Genomic DNA, 22470 nt, shown 5'->3' with positions numbered 1-22470 from the left:
TGAATCGAAATCCCACGTCCCTTTACATTAACATTACCCCAGCAGCCGAAGAAATACATGGACTAGAGCATCAATGCTCCTCAAAACATGCACAATATAAGAAATTAAACAGAAAAAGGGAAGCAACTACATCACCCTTCTGTTCTCTTCTGAAACTTCTTATACTATTATCTTTACGGTGAACCCTGCAGTTCTGCTGAATCAAAGTGAAGCTGAAGCTAGAGAAATAGTCATCCATGGCATACAACGATATTTTGTTTTTCTTTGAGATGGCCCGATTTGTTCTAATGTTGGCTTTTCTTCTTCAACAAACCACCAAATTTCTTCATCAAAGGCTTCTTCGGTTGCTGCTGCTTGATTGCCAGCTTCGTGTTGTTGTTCACCCTGTTGTCTATGGACAACCTGTGGCCGTCAGAGGCAGCGTCTCCCTTGTTGGACTCCAGATCAAATTCTGATTCACCGTCTTTCTCCTTCTCTGTAGATAGATCGTAGTCAGTGACCTTGCTGTTCTCCCACATCTTTGTAGCGATCACTACATGATCATCATCCTTCGTATTTCCCTTGTCATTCTCATCTTTTGGACCTGTTCCATTTAGCACTTTACCATTGCCAAGCATGGAAGATAGCTCCTTCAGCTTCTCTGAAGCATTCGACTCTTTGACCTGTAGGTCATCATTCTCCTGTTTTATGTTCTGCAATTCATTCTCTTTGTCTAGCAGCTTTTCTTTCCAGCTCAAAGCTTCAGCTTTGGCTTCATCCTTGGCTCTGTTCGCTTCCTCTACCTGAGCTTCCAGCTCCTTCAGCTTCTCCTCCAGCTCAGCATTTCTATTTCCGCATTCTTGCACCTTCTCTACCGCCTTATCCATCTCAACTCTCATTGTACCAATTTCTTCTTCTGACTTTTTGATGGAGCTCACAAAGCTGACCTCTTTGGATTGCCACTCCTCAGATGTATTCTTCGCTTCTGCCTCCATTCGCTCCACCGTCTTCTTCAAGCAGACTCTCTCGTAGTTTGCTTCATCAAGCATCACTTCATAGTTCTCCTGGGTGTTCTTGAGATTCATGTTGAGCTCCTCTATTTGTGCCTTGGCACGCTCAATCTCTTCTTGTTTGTTCAGGTACCTCTCCCGTGCCTCTCTTGCCTCACCAGACATTTCATGCAACACTGAGGCTAGATCTTCCATAGCCTTCTTAACTTTCTCATACTCACCTTTATTAGTTTCTAGTTCCTTAGCCAGCCTCTCCTTCTCTTCACATATTGATTCAATTTGTGAACTTGCATTGTTCTCATTGTTAATAGCATCCATCTTCTCTTCTTCCAGTGCTTGGAGCTTTGACTGAAGCTCATTGATCTCTTCCCTCAGTTCAAATGCTTCTTTCTCAGCAACATCAAGACGCTCATTAGACGCAATAATATCTTCATTCTGCCTAGCTACCTCTTCTTCCAAAGCCTGCAACTTGTTCTGAAGGTCAGAAAGTTCAGACTCTTTCTCCGAAAGCAAGGTGCTTGCTGCATCCAATTCTTTCATCACCGAGTTCAAGGAATCAACCTTCAACATGTAAGACTGGTTGGCTGCCTCCAATTTAATTTCCAGAATTTCAGCCTTTTGCTTCCATTCATCAGCTAGCCCCTCTGCCTCTGCTCTGGCCTTCATAGCATTGGCAGCATCAACTCTCAGCGCTTCGATCACATCCCCCAATTCAGCTACCTTCTCTTCAGCATCCTTTGCCTTCTGGCGCTCAATCTTCAGTGTAGAGACCTCTGCCTCAAGCCTCATGATTTGCTCAGCGCCTTCCCTCTCTTTGCTCTCCAGCTCAGTGTCAAGCAATTCTTTCAGGCGAGCAACCTCTGTGTTGAGGACCTCCACCTTATGAGCATTCACTTCATTGAGCCGGATAGCATCATCCACCTGATTAAGGGCCAAGTTCTTGGCATCGATCGCATCAGCGAGCTCATACCTAGCCTTCTCGAGCTGCTCCACTGTGGACCGCAGCGCGGCAGCATCTGACTCCTGCTGGCTCCGCATGCTCTCCAGCTTCCTCTGCAGCTCCTCCTCCTTCCTCTGCATGGACTCGATGCTCGTCTGCTCCAGCTCGACCGCGCGGAACATCTCGGTCTCGGAGGCCTCCGCCTTCTTCGGCGCTGCGAGCGCGACCAGCAGGTTCGCATTGGCCTCGTCGGCCAGCCGCTTGGCATCCTCCAGCTCCTCAAGTGCCTGGACCTTCTCGTTCTCCTTCTCCGCCAGCTGCTCCTTTGCCCTCTTCAGCTCCTCCTGAACCGCGGCGAGCTGCGCCTGCAGTTCGTGAGACTGCTTCACGGCGCTGCTTTGCTTCTGCAGCCATTCCAACGGGATCAGTTACATCCCAACAACCCAAACGGCACCAAGCAAGATCAAGCGACACTGATGACGAATCAAAAGAGACTCGTACCTCGGCAGGCGGCGTGCTGAGGCGGGCGAAGACCTTGGGTGTGCGGCGGTCGCCTGACGGCGGCTTGTCCGCCGAACCAGGGGACCTGTCGGCGGCGCGCGGCGCCTGCGGCGGAGTGCCATTGGCCGGCTTGGCGGGGCCCGGCTTGCTCGGCCTGCTGCCGCCCTTGGGCGTCGGCGGCGTGGTCTTGCCGCTCTTGCTCTCTGCCGCCGCAGATCTGCGTTCCAAGAACCAATTTTTTTTCTCAGATCAAGAACCGCACACACGGGACCTACCAGGATCTGCAGCCTAAAAAAAAGAATTGTCGCGCAGAACTAGAGAGATCGATGCTTACTTCGGTCTTCCCAGCATTGCTACGGCTGTCGCAGGCGGTCTCTGCAGCTCCGAACCGGGACGGTGGGTGGCCTCAGCACAGGGTAGGGATTGGGAGGGAAGAAGCAATCGGTGTGTCGGTGTTGGTCGCTTCGCTGTGAGCAACAGCAGAGCACAGGGCAGCCGTGGTGGTGGCTAGGGGGGAGGGGAGGAATAGAATCTGATCACCAGCATTTGCGTCATGAACAGCTCAGCTCAGTGTATATGTGTGATTCGTATACGGATCTCACATCATTAGGCTGGAGAGAGAAAGAGAGGAGAAAGACAGTGATTGAGAGGTGAAGCGTATAAAGCCAAGAGAAAGGCAGGGCTTGGAGCCCGCTTAAAAGCTCTAAATTAATAGTGGTAATAGTGCTTTAGCAGAGAGAGAAGGGATAAGATCACGCATTGTTTGTGTGCCAGTGCCAGGGTTAAAAATTCAGACAGCACGCTTTGCTTGAGCCTGCAGCTGTTGCCCCCTCTAACCACCGGTGGCCTGGCCGAGCAAGCAGACAGAGGGTGACGGTGGAAAAAGACGTCACCTGCTTGCCTTGCTTCTTTTCCACTCTTTCTTTCTCCTCCGGTTCTGGCGTGCTCGCTTTTACAGAGTTGTACGCCGGTGTCTCTTGTGAACAGAGCAGCGGCGAGTGAAAAGGGCCAAAAAGGGCCAGGTTCCAGGTGATTTTTTCACAAGAAAACCCTCCAACATTTTGCCACTTCCCAGCGTCTCTCTGGTAACATGTTTTTAGGTCCAGCTGCACGATGAATTCAGAGGAGTTTCGAACAACAACAGGAAAGAAGATCCAGTCTGTATCAATTATGCATGCATTTTTCTAAACGATGCCTTATACGAGAAGAAGCTTCCACGGCAAATCATAGCAGGTGCTGGATTTGATTGAAGATTGAGATAAGGAGATGTTTTTTTTATATCAGAAAACTATGGCCCCGTTCGCTCCGCTGAAAAAAAGAAGCCAAAACAATGTTTCGGTTGATTTGTTGTGAGCAAAAAATATTATTTTCGGCTGAAAAAACGAGCTGAAAAAAACGAATTATAAGATAAGCGAACATAACCTATGTCTATACGAGAATAAAAATGGAAAGCGTTGTGATAGATAGATGATATAAGATAGGTGATAGATGATTAGAGAATAATTTTATTTATAGAAACTATTTAAAATTATATTCTCTATAGATAATATCTATATTAAATTCTAAATATGCAAATTATTCTATAATTTTATGGTTTGGACTGTCCTTAGCCCCGAACATGGCCACATAAACAATGTCGTTTTCATCTGGGCGACGTGCTCCGGCCATAACATGCACCGGCGACGTCTATATCTGTCTGTGCACACCACACGAGCCGGAATTCTTGGCTAACTGCTGATTAGTGTGTACATTAGTAAATGGATTTGAGATCCTGGAAGTGCATTAAACTGGTTGCAACTTGCTCGAGAGGACGAGGAGCAAGGTGCAAGATACTGAAGAACGTGCACGGTGATCTGGCATCGGAATCCGGTGGTAAAAGCGTACTAGGCCGTATCGTGTCGTGGTGAGTGGCTGATAGGGCACGGTACCGCACGCACCACGCAGCGATGCTGTCCAGGAGACCAGATCACCAGAAACCCAAGTGGTCAAGAGAAAGAAACGACATGCGAGTCAATGCCGTCCTGGAACCCAGTTAATAATAAGGCCTTGTTCAGATGCCATCCAAATTCTAAGTTTTTTCACTTTCTTTCTATTACATCAATTTTTAGCCGCTTGTATGGAGTATTAAATATAGGTAAAAAAATAACTAATTACACAGTTTAGTTGAAAATTACGAGATGAATCTTTTGAGCCTAGTTGGTCCACGATTGGATAATATTTGCCAAATAAAACGAAAGTATTACTATTTATCGAGTTCACTTTTTTTTTTTTAAAGTGAACGAGGCCTAACTCTATGGGGGACTTTCACGCCGACAGGGAAAAATAGTAGAATGTGTGGCCATCGTGCACGCACTAGCAGAGAAGCCTACTGGAACAGCATCAGAGAAAAATAATGCCCCTACGAAAGAGCATACTGCTGCTCCATTATGGGTTCTTTTTATATGATAGGATAGGACGGTACTCATCGATTATATAATGAGTAGAAGAAAAGGCTTGTGTATCTTTTGAATGCCTGAATGGTATTGTATTGGCTACGTACTCAGTACCGACAGCTATTCATATATTTTTACTGTGTATATGTAGGTCAGAATAATCAATTCTGCCTTGTTTTTTCATGTGTGTTCTATTTGGGAAAAAAAGATGATAAATTCTGCACTGATTTGACTAGACATGATTCATGTTTTTCGTCGTAATATCTCCCGAAGAAGATCAGAAAATGTCAAAATGATTTCAAATTGGCTTCTTGTTTAGGTAAAAAAATTTGTTCTGTAGCAGCAAAGAAAGCTTAATACTGAAACATGTCCCGCCATTTCTATAGGTAAAAAAAGCCTTTTTCTGACGACACTATCACTACCGTAAGACAGGAACAGTAATTCTTGAAGCATTAGGAAGGGATACTCTCTTTCAGTCTTTTCAACCTGAAAAGGTTCATTTTACCACCAATAAATACTGTAACATTGCTTAGTTGACCTTCTAAACAAAATCTTGACTAGCTTTACTCACCTTAACTATTTACAGGTGGAAAAAAAGCTCTGTATTTTTTTTTCTTTTTCCACCGTGTAAGTTGTCCTTATATGTACAAATTTCTATGGAATCATAACAGCCTGTTCGCTTGCTCGTAAACGATCGTAAATTTTCAGTCGGAAACAGTATTTTTCTCTCACACCAAACAAGCCAGCAGTAAATAATCCACGATACGATACGGCCTCTCGAACAGGCTGTATAGCTGCTAACATACTCTGGGTTAAGATATATCATGATTTTTTATGATTATTTTCAAAGGTTGGGAGCTGATACTGCTTATCCCACCAGATAAAAGGTATTAAAATGGTTATTTAAAATTCTCCAAGCATTTTTTTAATGGGCTATGATGACATTTACTTTTTTTAAAATTACACAGTAGAGCGTAGGCGCCCACAACACGCACGCACGCTCACCCCTATTAACACACGTACGCAAACCGTACCGCTATTAGAACCTCCGAATGACTGAGCTGACAGATCTCGAGATTCACGAAGTCACCACTGGCGCCTCGTTGAGGTCGCCTACCACAGAAAGCATAGCGCCTTTAAATACTGGAATAAATCTAGAAAAAATACGAACATCCGTGCTAAGTCGAGAAGTTAAACCCGGGTTGACAGGTTGCACCACAAGAAACATAACCAACTCATCTATGATCAGTTCGCGTGATGCCATTTACTTTGTTTTTATTTTTCTAGATATATAGTTTCTACTATAACATATATCTAGATGCATCATAAAAGCTATAGGCCTGCTTGGTTGCAAGCTAATCTCTGCCAAGCTAAAATATGAACAAGTTCAAAAGATTTGACACATAATTGTTTTGGTGCCAAAATTTTGGCAAGACTTTCTAAAATTTGGCAAGGCAACATTTTTCTCTCTTGTTAGTAACAAACCAAATACCAACATTCATTGCCTTACCAAAATATTGACTTGTCGTAGTATCAAAACACTCATATGTTTGGTTTCTTTTAAAATTGGCTTGGCAAGAATGAGCTTTCAACCAAATAGGCCCTATATACTAAAAAGCCTAATTTAGAAGGAGGTAGCTAACAAAAGATTCATTTTTATAACAGTAATTTTATTTCGACTTATGATTTTTACGGCTGATAAGTTGGTTGATGTTGTTTTGCTGTGAAAGAAAAACACTGTATCATCACTATAAGTTCAAGCAAACAGGACGAATTTCTTTAAACAAAATATCCCCTGACGCATTTGAAGCCCAACTGCCATTTCACTATCGTAGATGGTCGTTGAGCTAAGACTGTCTCCAAAAGCGTAGGCAAAGGGCGACCCAAACCTAAAATACGTCGTGCATAGTGTTTTACGTCAAAAAAACACAAGCCAACAGAGAACGCATCCAAATACCCATTTTGTGTACTAGCACGTGACGGAAGGCAAAAAAAAGCGTCGTCTCTCTCCACAACGCAAATCACTGGAGCGAACGACGACGGCGAGGCGCGCCTGCACCTGGAAGCGCCGCGCAGGGGAGGTTGCGTCCGCACCATCGGTGGAGGTTGCTGTGGCATAACCGCCCGGAATAGCATACTTACGGAGGCGCTCGTCTTTTACCAGACGCTAAGCACCCCGAAAGCAAGCTACAACGGGCGGTATCCGTCGGGCACACCTCAAGGGAGAACCCGAAAGATCCACATTTTTCCCAAGGATCTAATAATGAGAACGAGTTACAATACTAGTCCATTTCATACATCATAGTTTCTTAAAAAGTATATTATTACAATACCAAATATCAGAGTGCGGAATGATAAACAGCGGAATTTAAAAATAAACATCTAGCGATAGGGACGAGGATACGTCTGAGCCCACCAGAAGCATCCTCCACACAAGGTACATTTCACGCATCACCTACAACAGGGGCAAATAAATCCCTGAATACACAACGTACTCGCAAGACTTACCCGACTAGTGAAAATAATTTCCCGACTCTAAGGAATATGAGAAGCTTTATGGCTTGTTGGTTTATTTTTAGCAGAAAGCAATACTAATAGTGAGTCCTTATTTAGGTTGTTATTATTGGCCGCGTTAAGTTATTATCTATGCAGTCTATATAAGCACTTATTCTACTTTCAAGCAAGAGTTGAGTAATCAGTTCTATTTCATTACCTTCCATCTTTCAGTTCTTACTACGATGCTAGAGTTAAGACAAGTCGTACCGACTCAGCGGCGATTTGCGAACCAATGTGCCCAGCTAGGTGCCCCAAAAACACACGCCCCGCTTGTACCCTAGGTACAAGCAGGGCCAACCCATCACTCTCCTATCCCGGATGTCCAGGTCCCCATTGAAAGGGTTGAGATGGCGACTAGAGGGGGGGTGAATAGTCATTTCTAAAATTAATCACGTCGGCTAACCGAAACAAGTGCGGGATTAGAACTATCGGTCTAGCCAAGACTATACCCCTCTATCTATGTTCTCCAGCACCTTCTAAAGATACTAATTAAGCAACAAAGGTGCCGGGCTAGCTAGAGCTCACCTAACCAATTCTAGGAGCAAGATCACATAAACCTATGTCACTAGTACTTTAAGCAACAAAGGAGCTCCTACACATGCTAGTAAGCAAAAGCACAAAGCCAACTAAGCTCACTAGCAATGCCCAATAATAAGGCAACCAATGCCAAATTAGAGAGCGCAAATACTTAGCTACACAAACTAAGCAAAGTGACTAACAAGATTACACAAACCTAATTAGCCACGCAAGGGAGCTACTTCTATGCTACACAAACAAGAAGGTAACTAGTAAGCTACACAAGCTAACTAGTTATAAGAGCAACTACACAAGCACAATATATATGAAAGTAATCTCAAGCTTGTGTAACGAGAATGCAAACCAACAGGAAGAACAAGGTTGACACAATGATTTTTCTCCCGAGGTTCACGTGTTTGCCAACACGCTACGTCCCCGTTGTGTCGACCACTCACTTGGTGGTTCGGCGGCTAATTGGCATCACCCGCCAAGCCCGCACGTCGGGCACTGCAAGAACCTACCCCGAAAGTGAGGGTAGCTCAATGACACGCTCAACTAGAGTTGCTCTTCGCGGCTCCCGCAGGATGAGCACAATGCCCCTCACAAAGCTTTTCTCCGGAGCACCGCACAAGCTTCTTATGGGCTTCGACGGAGACCAGCACCAAGCCGTCTAGGAGGTGGCAACCTCTAAGAGTAACAAGCACCACCGGCTTGCAACTCGATCACCTAGTGTCACTCGATGCAACCTCACGATGCAATCGCACTAGAATCGCTCTCTCACATAATCGAATGATCACTATCAAGTATATGTGAGATAGAGGGCTCTCAAGCACTACTACACAAGCCACCAAGGCTCTAGTGTGCTCAGCTTATGGTCCAAGGCCAACCATGGCTTCTATTTATAACCCCACGAACAAATAGAGCCGTTACCCCTTCACTGGGCAAAAGTCGGGACGATCGGACGCTCCGGTCCGATCGACTAGACGCTGGACCTCAGCGTCCGGTCACGCGATACTCGCCACGTGTCCCCTCCTTCAAACACTATTCATCTGATCTCAACAGTCATCTAACGACCGAATGCAACAACTTCAACTGACCGGATGCTGAGCCTCCCGCGTCCGGTCGTTTCTAGTAAGGTTCCAGAAACGACATTTCACGACCGGACACGTCCGGTCAATCATGATCGGACGCAGCACTAGCGTTCGATCACTCTCCAGCTTCTACTCTGCCTACATCACCATACATCAGCCCTGACTGAATGCACATAGCCAGCGTCGGGTTACTTCTAGAGCCAGCGTCCGATCGATTGACCGATGTTGCATGCTGCCTGCCACCACTGACCGGACGCTGCAACCCAGCATCCGATCACTGCATGACCAGAGTCCAGTCCACACTGTGGGACCCTATCTTTTTCTGTAGGGCACCGGTGGCACCGTCGAACTGTCCGCACTCTACGAGCGGACACTCCGCCGGTGGAGTTTTGAACCCTTCTCACCTCCGTTCCATCGCCGAGTTGATCCACATCAACTCCAACTTCATCTCCTTTGGAAATGTACCAACACCACCAAGAGTACACCACTATATGTATGTATGTTAGCATTTTCACAATCATTTTTCAAAGGATGAGCCACTCAACTTGCCACTCCACTCAATCCTAGCGACGATGCAAAGTTAGATCACTCAAGTGGCACTAGATGACCGATATGCAAACAAGTTTGTCTCTCTTGATAGTACGGCCATCTATCCTAAACCCGGTCATAAACTTCTCTACACACCTATGACCGGTGAAATAAAATGCCCTAGGTTATACCTTTGCCTTGCGCATTCCATTCCATCTCCTCCAATGTCGATGCAACACATGCACCAACACGATCAACAATGATATGACCCACTTCATATCATCATGTGATCATATTGGTTCATCGATCTTGACTTTACTTGCTTTTCACCATTGACTTCATTCATCGGTGCCAAGTCTTGCTCAAGCTTCACCGCCACGTGGTCTATCACTCCAAAGCCTCTGACTTGCCCTTCATGCTTGCAACCGGTCCATCAAGCCAAGTCTTATCTTAATCTTCTCCACCTTGATCACATGACTCGATGTCATGTCTCATGTGCAATGAGCTCCTTCATCATCATATGTGTGAGCTTTGCAACATCCCCAAGCCATTTTCACCTTCATGGCATATGTTGCTCACACATATGTACCTGTGGACTAATCACCTATGTATCTTACATAAACATAATTAGTCCACCTAGGTTGTCATTCAATTACCAAAACCACACAAGGACCTTTTAATCTCCCCTTTTTTGGTAATTGATGACAACTCTATAAAGATATGGAAATTAAGCTCTTTTGGATTCATGTTGCTTGCCCAAGCAATTTTACCAAGTGAAAATGATTTTGGACAAGTACCACAAACCCGAGATGGTAGTATTAGCTCCCTCTACATATGTGCTAGAGTGTTTGTATTGAAGTTTGCACATATGCATAGATTGAACATGTGGGAGAGTAATTACTACCAAATGATGCTAAGGTGTATAGAATAAACCTTTGAAGTATGTACCAATTGGAGTTGCACCTTTAAGTTCATCCTTAACACCATGGTTAGCTAGATATCACTTGGAAATAAAAGCACTAGATACCTTGTGAGATCAATATTAAAAGCAAGGTACTAGCTTTACTAGAAAAGCATATCAAGTGTCTAGCTATCATCCTATGCATGCTAGTTATCAAATCATTATTCAAGTACTACAACTAGCATACACCACACAAGCATGCATATTGAATTTAAAAGCTTATGCAATGCAAGCAAGCACATGACTATTCACATATCAAATGCAATCAATCAAAGTTCATGAGCTTGTTCCCCCTACTTGTGTGCTTCTCTTGTCCAAGAAATTTTGATCCATCTCTTTTCTTCAATGTTGCTCCCGCTTTGTCCATATCCATGACCAACCTCTACTTCTTTGAGCTTTTATATCTTATCTCTCCACCTTGTATAATCTCAATCTCAAAGCTTTCATATCTTTGTACAATCTCTCCCCTTTTGTCATCAATTTCCATAAAAGGTGTGCTTCTCATTGATGCAAAGGTATGCATTTGGGGTAGATGGTTGAGGCTTGAATCTTGCATTTTTTATGGACATTAATTGGTGGAATGACACCACTTGAAGATACCACTTGTAACTTATACCACTTGTATCTTGTGTAGGGCTTCTTGAGATACCACACATAGGATCTTTGATCTTGATACTAATTTATGTGACACCTCCCCCTATGTGATAGCATGGGTCATCCATTTGATACACTTGAGCTCTTGTAGGTGAGGGATGCATTCTTCATTTGATGATTACTAAAAGTTGAGGATCACTTGTGGAACCATTTTCTTGCATGATTGATATTATGTGTAGATGTGATACCACTTGAAAAAATCTTTTAGTATGGAACCACTTGTTGGATTTATCAATAAGAACCATTTCTTGAACATTTGCTATCTTCATGAGTACCACTTATAGGATATCACTTATGAGTTGATCTAGACATCATTTGTAGATTCTTGATAAAATACTTGAGTCTAGATACCATTTAAAACAAACAAACTAGATATTCATTTGCATTGTTGTCTTGTGCTTGTACTCTTATCACTATCCTGAGCTTCTATCATGAGCTTCTTATCACTATCATGTGCTTGTACTCTAGATACCATCTATCCTAAACCCGGTCATAAACTTCTCTACACACCTATGACCGGTGAAATGAAATACTCTAGGTTATACCTTTGCCTTACGCATTCCATTCCATCTCCTCCAATGTCGATGCAACACATGCACCAACACGATCAACAATGGTATGATCCACTTTATATCATCACGTGATCATATTGGTTCATCGATCTTGACTTCACTTGCTTTTCACCGTTGACTTCGTCCATCGGCGCCAAGTCTTGCTCAAGCTTCACCGCCACGCGGTCCATCACTCTAAAGCCTCCGACTTGCCCTTCACGCTTGCAACTGATCCATCAAGCCAAGTCTTGTCTTGATCTTCACCTTGATCACATGACTCAATGTCATGTCTCATGTGCAATGAGCTCCTTCATCATCATATGTGTGAGCTTTGCAACATCTCCAAGCCATTTTCACCTTCATGGCATATGTTGCTCACACATATGTATCTGTGGACTAATCATCTGTGTATCTCACATAAACACAATTAGTCCACCTAGGTTGTCACTCAATTACCAAAACCACACAAGGACCTTTCACCCGCCCAAACTTGGACTTCAAGCCCCCACTCCTGAGTCCCAAACTTAGGTTGGTGTCAGAAACTCCACCATCTCCGCCTTCAATCAGTCGGTCCGAAAAGAGATGGATCTGTGACAAGAGAGCAACAAGTCTTCCCTGTGCCCATACCTAAGTATGCGCTCGGGACAATAGATCTGTGACTTGCCTAGCGTCCATTGCAACGACTGGTCCTTAATCGACACGGACAGGGAAAAAGTATAACCAAGTTATGTCCTGTTGGCCGCAGAACACAACCCCTTACACCCACCAGTACCCAAACCATATCTCTGCTCGGTCACCATTTTTTCCACCATTTTATCATGAGTGATCATATTTTATCACATATTTGCGAGTAATGGCAGGTTACTCACGCTACCGATATCCTGAGCATAGCAGCTACTCGACCTGTACTAGTAGGACTCATTGGTAGATATATTTATGCAAGTAGTTTCCCATAAAATGCCTGTAACTTAAATGCACATCACATATATATATTCAGTGATCATTAAAAATAGGGGTTATGCACCGGGGCTTGCCTTGGGCAGGCGATGGGTCAGTAGGGTTAGCACCAAATGGCTCCTGGGCTCCTTTCTGTACGAGGATCTCCTCCTCGTACTCCTTGATGACCTCGTCATACTCCTGTTCGTCGACGAGCACGACTTCTACCAGCTCGTGATCTACATGCATGAAGTGATGATGCAATACTTAGTAATCTAGCAACAGCAGCTCTTAAAATAAAGTGCCTCTGTCTAACTACTACGCTAGTGCTACCGACCACGGTATTAAGTTATCTATTGCTATCAACAACAAGTATGAAGCATGACATTTATCATTATCGCAACTACAACTATCCTTACTCCTAACGCTGATTTATGCTATATACAGTAAAGCAAGGATAATAGCTACTCGACTTATCAACCTACCCTAGGGCTACAACTTTTACAGCGAGTGCCTACCAACCTAGCAAGCCTACTGTAAAATTCTTATATCTATAGCTATCACCAATCTTCCACAAATATTCCTACATAATATTAGCTCTCTAGTTTTGAATTTATGACCCAACCCTTATCACCGCTAACTGCAATCTAATTGTACTAACAAGTAGATGGTATTTTTGTGAACCTGACAAAATTAGCCTCACTATTTTTGGACTACTACACAATTTACTATAAATTACCAAAGTTTAGCTAAAATCTTTATTGAATAAACACTTCCTATTTTACTGGAAATTGGAAAACGCCATTCTATTGCGCGTCCCACTCAGTTCGGCTCGGCCCACCCTGGCTTCTCGCCCGCGCGCAGGCGCAGAGACTGGCGTGGCCCGCTCGGCGTCGCGCGACGCGGCCCAACGTAGACGGCCCACAGCGGAGCCGCGCGTGGCTGGCGCATTTAGCGAATAAGCCCCCGTTCTTTACCCTATTATCAAAACTAACATGAGCACTATTACACTGAGTCACAGATTTTTCAACTGCCACCCCCTCCTTTCCCTTCTTCGCTGCGGCGACGTCCCCCGGCACCCGTGTGCGCATCGACGCGACGCGCGCGGCACCGGGCGGCCACGCCGGCCACACCTGACCCCCTAATCCCAACCTAAGGAGCCGATGCTCACCTTGACTTCAACACACAACAATTGGAGGCGATATGGCGAACAGGGACGCTGTCCCGACCTCCCTCCCCGGCGATGGCCCTTTCCCTACGACGACGGACGTGTTCCCGTGAGCCACAACCTCAACAGCGTGAACCAACTCATGGGTAGGCAACAGAGACTCACCCTATGCTCACCGATCATGGTGGCTTGACCGGAGACGGCTCGAGTGGGCCTAGCCACGTACACCCGGCGGGCCTTGCGACGGCGGCTATGGCGAGACTGTGGTGGCAGCGCTGGGTAGGCCGCGGTAGGGCGAACTAGGGCACGCACGCGGTAGAGTGGACGCACGCGGTAGAGTGGAGCTAGGCGAAGGTGCAGTGACAAGCAATTGGACAGCGGTGGATGTGGGTAAGGGAATTTCACGGCACGGCTGCGGGTCTTAAAACGACCGACGACGATGGAACGGTCCAACTAAGCACGGCAAAGGCCAGCAACAGCAGTGAACGCATTCGGCGTGTGGCTAAGTCCGCACTCCATCCCAAGGCACGAAATCTCACTGCCTTTACAGACGCTGCGTTGTCTCGGCGCGGCCCGGCGACGGCAGAACAGGGGAAGGTAGGCATGATGGCTTGGCGCTATCGCCGTAGAGGCTGGCAGGGCAGAGGAGACAATGGTGTAGCATGGCAGCAGACACTGACACGCTGGCGAAGTAGGTAGCCGCCCCACACGAGTGCAACTACGTGGCGTCAACGGCAATAGTGCCGAGCAGGCGGTGCCTGTGAGCGCGCCTGGCGAGTGGCGACACCAGCTCGGCAAGCGGAAAGGCGCAAATAGACGCAATGGCACAGTGCACGTGCGTGTGCGCGTGGTGTGTCGTGCAGCCACGGCAGCGCGAGCTGCAGCACGGGACTCGGTGGCTCAGCCGACGCGTGCGAGGGCAGGACGCGGGCAGGCGTCCAGGACGCAGCACTGCAGCAGTGGCGGTGCTAGCTGCGCGCCCGCGCGTGGTGGCAGGAAGCCATGGCCCGTAGTGCAAGGGCCATGCGCGTGCGTACATGCCCAGGCGCGACAGTGGGAGCGCGGCTGGCGTGGTAGCGCGCGCTGGCAAGCCAGCAGTGGTGCCAGGCCAAGCAGGGGTGGTGGTGACCGCGCTTGAAGATGGACCATGTGCCGTGCACGCATTTTAAAGCAGCCCAAAAACCTACATCCGATGCTACAACCGCCCAACCAGTTGTTCTACACATAAAAAGGGTACCTAAGGCTAGCCAATCGTGCCAAAACATCTCACCACTTCTTAACCCGGTCGCTCTACAAACTTTGCCGAACATGGGTTCGTCGACCCCTTTTCAAATCTACGCGAAATGACTTAAACTTCGAACAGTTTCGCGTCGAATTCCAATTTCGACCTACTGGGTATACTAGCTAGCGAACCTCGTCCTCGACCACACCTATTTCATCGTCGCCTACAAAGTACATACTACAAACTCTATCAAAGTTCGCATAAACGTGTTGTAGCATTTTTGTTCGATAAAAATTCGCTTAGAATACTAAACAACATGAAACGTAACATCTGTTTCTTGTTTCGGATAAACGTTTCAAGTGCCGAACATTGATTTATGCATCCTGTTATACACTATTGCACATAAGTATGATGCTCATGCAACGTTTTAGCAAAAACAGTACAATGTAACACCGAGGGTGTTATAGTTGCCCCTGCTCATCGGTCCGCACTCGCCCCTGCTCGCCGGTCCGCGCCGCCGGGGCTAGCCTAGATCTCGCCAGTCCGCACCGCATGCAGGGAGGTAGCGTCGACTGTGGGAGCTGCTCCCGCCGAGGTAGGCTACGCCAACGGCCGGCGAGCAGCCTCGAGGTAGGGGGGAGCGCTCGTCCTCATCGTCAGTGAGGGAGATCTCATCCCATCGCATGGATTTGGACCTACCGTCGGAGGGGAAGAAGCGGGCGGCATCAGGGGAGAGAGGGGCCGGCTCCGGTTGCGGCGGAGCACCGCAGGATCCCACGAGCGACGACCCAGTGGCACGTCGCGCCCCGAACGACCCGCCGCCACCGGGGGCGCACTGCAGCGGCGCTGCCCACGCGCTGGCCGGCGACTGCGCCAAGCGCTCCAGCTGAGGAAGGGAGGAGCACGGCGGAGGAGGAGATGGGGACGCAGACTCCTGCGCCGGCGTTGTTTGGGCGGCGTCGCCCATCATGGCTGTCGCTGCGCGGCAAGCCCGCCATGGCCGGGCGTGGCGCACCGATGGAGAGGCCCGGGGTGGAAGAAGGGGGGAACGGGAGGGAGGCAGGCAGCGTAGGGAGGCAGGATTTGGCTGCTCGGGGTCTGTTGTTGTAGGAGAAGACGAGATTTAGATCCGTGACCCTTTATCTGTAGGTGACCTATATTATTGAATATGTATCATGTTTGGGTCAGCTCCTTTCGTGGTCGCTTTTATCGATGCGCCGGTGTAGATGAGACGTCACTGTACGCGCAAATTCCTTTCACCGACGCGCGGGTGGAGGGAAAAATAAGAAAAAGATGGCAGCACACTAAAGAAAAAGCAAGCGGCGAGAAGAGACGACACTTGCTTTCATCTTTGCCTCTGAAAAATACAGTATGCTACAAACGAAACGTACCCCCATCAATCAGCTCTACAACAAACAAATAAAGCAAGTGGAGAAACCTAAGTGTCTTGACAAAAAATACACGCGCGTAATACAAACCTACTCCTCATCATAGACCCAAGAACGCTGATTACAGAGGCGGATCAACATGATCCACGCCACGAACGGACATCCGTCCGCCGCAACCTTTTTTACCAAAAAAAAAACACTACCTTGTCCTCAGCAGGATCTTTCTTTGTTTTTCTCCCGGAAAATGAACTGGATCTTAGTTGGCATGGAAAGCCACGGCCAGAGGCCATGAGGAGGATTATTTGCTGTTGCTAGTTGCTACAGCCCGGACACGACACGATTGATGCCACTGACCGATCGAACAGCGCGATCTTCTCTTCTCCCACCGGCACCGGGCAGTGCCCACATCGACCGGTGATCACCCCGCCTATGGTCGTATGGACTACAGAGGCTAGGAGCCTAGAGCCCAATCAGAACACTGCTTCCTGCAATGGTGCCGTGGTATGTGTCGGGGTCAGGACAATCGCCTCCTTCGTTTGGGCCCAAATAGTCACTGCCTCATCGGCTGGCCAGCGACCGTCCACACGACTGTCACGACATGATGCGTGTAATCTGGTGCGTGCTGACTCTGACTGCTGAGGAGTCCGGCATCCCATGCTCCTCGTGGCTAGGTCGCTGGTTGAGTCGCTGTGATAAGTTCAGCCCGTGCTGGTTTCTTACGAAAGGAAAACACTGCCGATAAACCTTAGCTGAAAGCTAATACATGCGAACAGGCTGTATGCCTCGAAGCTACAGGCCGGTGCGTGCTGCCGCTGCCTGCTGAGGAGTCCGGCAGTCTTCTCTGTTCGGTTGGTAGTGTTGCGCTAGCTCTAGTCTGGCTATGTGTTAAACATCGGTTTCTAACAAGGGTGAGAAGTGGGTGGAGGCATTCGTCTTAGGTCGGGGTCTTCGCCTGAGATGGGCGGAGGTCCCTAAACGCAGCGCACTCCTGTCGGACAAAATCCTCTGTCGGAGGCTCCAGGCAGAAGGTCGCTAAACGAGAGATTCAGTAGGCTTTGGCCAAGTAGGAGTAAGAGAAATGGGCGGAGGCCCTCGGCTTTGGCCGATGCTCCGGACTCGGGCTTTGGCTCAGGCTCTGCCTGAAGGAGAGAGTGAGGGTCAAGTACCGACTCACAAGAACTAGGGTTTCATAATTGCTTCACCAACCTCCTTCTCACAGTTACAAGTGTTCCCTATTTATAGGGCTCAACTACCACTTTACAGAGTTTACAACAGTGTCCCTCAACTGCTACGGTACATTCCAGGAATATTCCAGCCCTAGTGTCTAACCTCAGGGGTGTTCTCATCACACCGTCTCGCGATGTCTTCATCTTGGGCCTAAGCCGATGCCCATTAGAGGCCCATCAATTGTCCTCACGTATGTCTTGCTGACCTGATCGTTCCTTGATGGGCCTCCGCTGCCCTGGGGAACACCTTCGCCATGATTACTGCGCTTGGCCTCCACCGTCCCGGGGAGAAACTCCACCGTCATTCTTGTACTAGGCCTCCGCCGTCTTGGGAAGAGCCTCCGCTGGCTAGGCCTCGCCGTCTTGGGGAGAGCCTCCGCCGGCTAGCCTCCGCCGTCTTGGGGGGAAGCCTCCGCCGGCTGGGCCTCTGCCGTCTTGGGGAGAGCCTCCACCGGCTAGGCCTCCACCGTCTTGGGGAGAGCCTCCGCCGGCCGGGCCTCCACCGTCTTGGGGAGAGCCTCCACCGTCTCGAGGAGAAACTCCACCGTCATTCTTGTACTAGGCCTCCGCCGTCTTGGGAAGAGCCTCTGCTGGCTAGGCCTCGCCGTCTTGGGGAGAGCTTCCGCCGTCTTGGGGGGAAGCCTCCGCCGGCTAGGCCTCCGCTGTCTTGGGGAGAGCCTCTGTCGGCCGGGCCTCTGCCGTCTTGGGGAGAGCCTCCGCTGGCCGGGCCTCCGCCGTCTTAGGGAGAACCTCCGCCGGCTAGGCCTCCACCATTATTCCTTCATTAGGCCTCTTCGAGGGGGAGTTGACCCATACTCCGTATGGGCTCCCCCAACAGTAGCCCCTCAGCTACTAGGTTATGGACGGTACTACATGACCTGGTAGATGTTCATACAAGAAGAGGCACTATACAACCCAGATCTTGGTTGCGAGGATTGCCCTCCGCAACCCATTCATGCACGCCTCGCTAAAAACTCCATCCCAAAAACCCTGTGGGAAAAAAGGGCATGGAGAAAAAAGCACGCGCATGACTCTAACCTATACATGCACTAATTCCTTAGGATTTCAGCTCTGGGTGCCTTTATCTTCCAGATTTCTTCATCTATGGCCTTCGGCTCCTTCTACTGCTTCTATGGCATGGTTCATCGGCTTCGCTCGGTGCTCTGATCTTCATTTCTAGGACCTTCACGATGCGTAGGTCTGTATCCTTAAGGCCTTTGCTTCTAATGTCTTTTTGGCGCGCAGGTGTGTCTCCAAGGCCCGATGTGTGGGCCTTCGTCTCCATGTCTTCTTGGTGCAGGGGTCTTCAATCGCCTTCGGGTCTTTCGCCTCTGGTATCACCTCGGCGTGCGGGTCTCCACCTCCGAGGCCTTCCTAGGTCTTCATTTTCGGGGTCCTTGCCTCTAGTACCTTCACGATGCTCAGGCCTTTGCTTCCAAAGCCTTCGCGGGTGTTCATCTCCGAGGTCTTCACCTCCGAGTCTGGTATCATCTTGGCGTGCTGGCCTCTATAGGCCTTTGACTTTTCTTCGGGCGGAGGTCTTCATCTTCGATCCTTCTTTGGGCGGCGGTCTTCATCTTCGATCCTTCTTCGAGCGGAGGTCTTCATCTCCGATCCTTCTTTAGGCGGAGGTCTTTGACTTTTCTTCGGGCGGAGGTCTTCATCTCCGATCCTTCTTTGGGCGGAGGTCTTCGACTAAATCTTCGCTCACGAGCGCCAGACAAAAGACCTCACGCTCCTAAGTGGTTGGTCCTCCGGTGCACTCCCCTAGCCCCTCTTGGCTGGCGTTTGTGGCCGAGTTTTTAGCCATGATTGGTGTAGTCGACGTAGTCGTAGTAGTGGAAGTAGGTGTTCAGAACCAAGTTTGCTGATGTAGACGTCGACGAAGGTGTTGTAGAACTTGGTGTCGAAGGTGTCGACGGAGGTTCTTGAGCCATATTGCAAAAGTTGTTTGACAGAGGCGATGTTGTTATACACGATGAAGGTGTCGATGAAGCCCCTCATGTCGTCGCGTTGGCGGAGGCTAGTTGTCATGGTTTTGCCGAAGGCCCTCCTGCAAAGCTGCTTGGCGAAGGCCCTCCTAAGAAAAATGTGTTTTGGTGGAGGCGATATTGTTGAAGTTACCGAAGGCGAAGGCAATGCCGATATAGACGCCGACGCTGCGTGTCGAAGGCCGGAGAAGTCATAAAAATACAACTGAGTTGATCTCCTGCATTTTTAGGGACTTAGGTTGGGCATTATAGCTTCGTCAAATATCGACTTGCTTTGCAAGTCTTTCGACACCCGGAAAGGCACTGGCTTTCCCACTAGCTGCAAAAGATGGTTAGTCATTTATATGATACGTGAAGGTAGCATGAGAGCCTTAGTTTCATGACCTGGTGCCCGTGTTGGTTCAGGACTTCTTCCAGGATTTGATGCATAGAGTCACGGCACCCGTGCATTCTTGGCACGACAGCCTTAGCTTCGTGACCTGGTGCCCGTGTTGTTTTGGGACTTTTTCCAGGATTTTGATGCATAGAGTCACGGCATCCGTGTATTCTGGGCACGATAGCCTTAGCTTCGTGACCTGGTGCCCGTGTTGTTTCAGGACTTCTTCTAGGATTTTGATGCATAGAGTCATGGCGCCCATGTATTCTCGGGACTTCTTCCGGGTGGCCCGGGCCATGCATTGCAATGTACTTATGCAATATATGTATGTGATGATGAGAATGATAGCATTTGCGCAAAAATATTTAAAAGGTGTAAAATTATTATGCATCCTGAAAAATGATGGTAAAGTTGAATAAAAGATAAGCTCTGTATTATATGAGAGGGTTATAGTTCAGATAGCTTACGAAGGCTATCATTTGAGGACCTGCACGGGTATGGATGTAACTAGTATTGAATATATAAGTAATTAGTTCCCTACGAAGGTTATACACAATAATATTGTGTTGATGCATATTATAAATACTTGAGAAAGAGATTGAATAACACAACCTGCAAAAATGAGAGAAAGTGTTAGCGTTAGACGGCTCAAAGGTTTAGTCACTGCCGAAGGTCTATTGCTGATGGAAACCAACTCACTAATGAAGGCCAGTAACTGACAAAGTTTGCTAACTATCGAAGGCCTATGACTGATGGAGGTTGCTAAAAACCAATAATAGGTGAAGTCCACTAACTCATGAAGACCATGACTGTCGAAGGCCCAAACTGACGAAGGCCAAAGACTGACGAAGGTTGTTAACTGATTGAAGGCTGATCACTGACTAATGACGGAGGCTGCTGACTGATCGAAGGCTGCCCACTGACTGATGACGGAGGCTGCACTGATTGAAGGCTGCTCACTGACTAATGACGGAGGCTACACTGATCGAAGGCTGCCCACTGACTGATGACGGAGGCTGCTCTGATTGAAGGCTGCCCACTGACTGATGACAGAGGCTACTGACTGATCGAAGGCTGCCCACTGACTGATGACGAAGGCTGCTGACTGATCGAAGGCTACCCACTAACTAATGATGGAGGCTACTCTGATCGAAGGCTACCCACTGACTGATGACGGAGGCTGCACTGATCGAAGGCTGCCCACTGACTGATGATGGAGGCTGCTCTGATCGAAGGCTGCCCACTAACTGATGACGGAGGCTGCTAACTGATCGAAGGCTGCCCACTGACTGATGACGGAGGCTGCACTGATCGAAGGCTGCCCATTGGCTGATGATGGAGGCTGCTTTGATCGAAGGCTGCCCACTGACTGATGACGGAGGCTGCACTGATCGAAGGCTGCCCACTGACTGATGACGGAGGCTGCTCTGATTGAAGGCTGCCCATTGACTGATGACGGAGGCTGCTAACTGATCGAAGACTGCCCACTAACTGATGACGGAGGCTGCTGACTGATCGAAGGCTGCCCACTGATTGATGACAGAGGCTGCTCTGATCAAAGGCTGCCCACTGACTGATGACGGAGGCTGCTTTGATCGAAGGCTGAGTTTTATGGGGACTACTAACTAATGTACCATAATGTATTTTGAGATGGTGAAAACGTTCATACAGCAAGACAAATGTGCTCTATGTGAGGGGTTAGGTTGGGATGGTAAGAGATACTTACAGTGCTGGTGACCTGCATGTTAGTAAAAAAAGATTCGATAAAAGTTAAAAATTACTTTAAGTTTAGCCGGGCCTAGGCCAAGCATGTATAGCCACTCAGGCCATGCTTTTGATGCGGCGAAGGCTGCAACAACTTTTTTGGTCACATTGGTGACATGTTGTACATGAAGGTTGGTTTACGAAATTTGCCTCGAGAGGCAGAGGTTAGACCAAGAATGTGTAAAAATAAATGACAAGGGCGAAATTTATTAGGATTATAAGCTGATGAAAAGTATTCTCTTATGCTATTTTGATACCTTTGGTGCTGTAGTTCAAGAATTTGAAGTTGCAAAAAGATAAGCAACTTAGCTGCGGTTTGCGTTGGAGGTCAAATCCTTCGTTGCCAGCATGATGGGCCGACAGCTGCGGATAAAATCAGTTGGCCCCCTTCACTTCTTGACGTGGCTGGAGTTGTTCCGTAGTTGTGGCGAAGGATGCAGCCTCCACGCCCATGTGGAGGTCGCTGGGCCGAAGCCTTCGTGTACTGGTCCTTTTTGGTTGTGCCGACGGCTTCTTGGGCGATGCGATGCCAGCCTTTGGGCTTGCGTTCTGGCCGGCGTAGACGCTAAGGACGACGGCCACGTTAGGTCGCTAGCAGTGCTTGCTATGGTGATGTAGTGGTCACTTGATTACCTGCAGGCAAACAATGGGAACGCTATGCGTGCTCTATTGGTTAGCCG

At 48.1% G+C, this 22470-nt stretch overlaps 1 protein-coding gene across 1 annotated transcript; it reads right to left on the bottom strand.

Annotated features, from left to right (window-relative positions):
- LOC136467507 (WEB family protein At5g16730, chloroplastic-like) lies at positions 1 to 3101 on the bottom strand. Its single transcript, XM_066466233.1, has 3 exons — positions 2765 to 3101; positions 2431 to 2647; positions 1 to 2333 (listed from the first exon to the last, which is right to left on the bottom strand). Exons 1-3 carry the CDS (start codon positions 2779 to 2781, stop codon positions 285 to 287), a joined length of 2283 nt encoding a protein of 760 aa, XP_066322330.1. The 5' UTR covers positions 2782 to 3101; the 3' UTR covers positions 1 to 284.
- Positions 3102 to 22470: the final 19369 nt, after the last annotated feature.

This window comes from Miscanthus floridulus, chromosome 7, assembly GCF_019320115.1.
Source record: "Miscanthus floridulus cultivar M001 chromosome 7, ASM1932011v1, whole genome shotgun sequence".
Lineage (NCBI taxonomy): Eukaryota > Viridiplantae > Streptophyta > Magnoliopsida > Poales > Poaceae > Miscanthus > Miscanthus floridulus.
The sequence above is the reverse complement of the archived record's forward strand: the minus strand, read 5'-3'. Positions and strand labels throughout refer to the sequence as shown.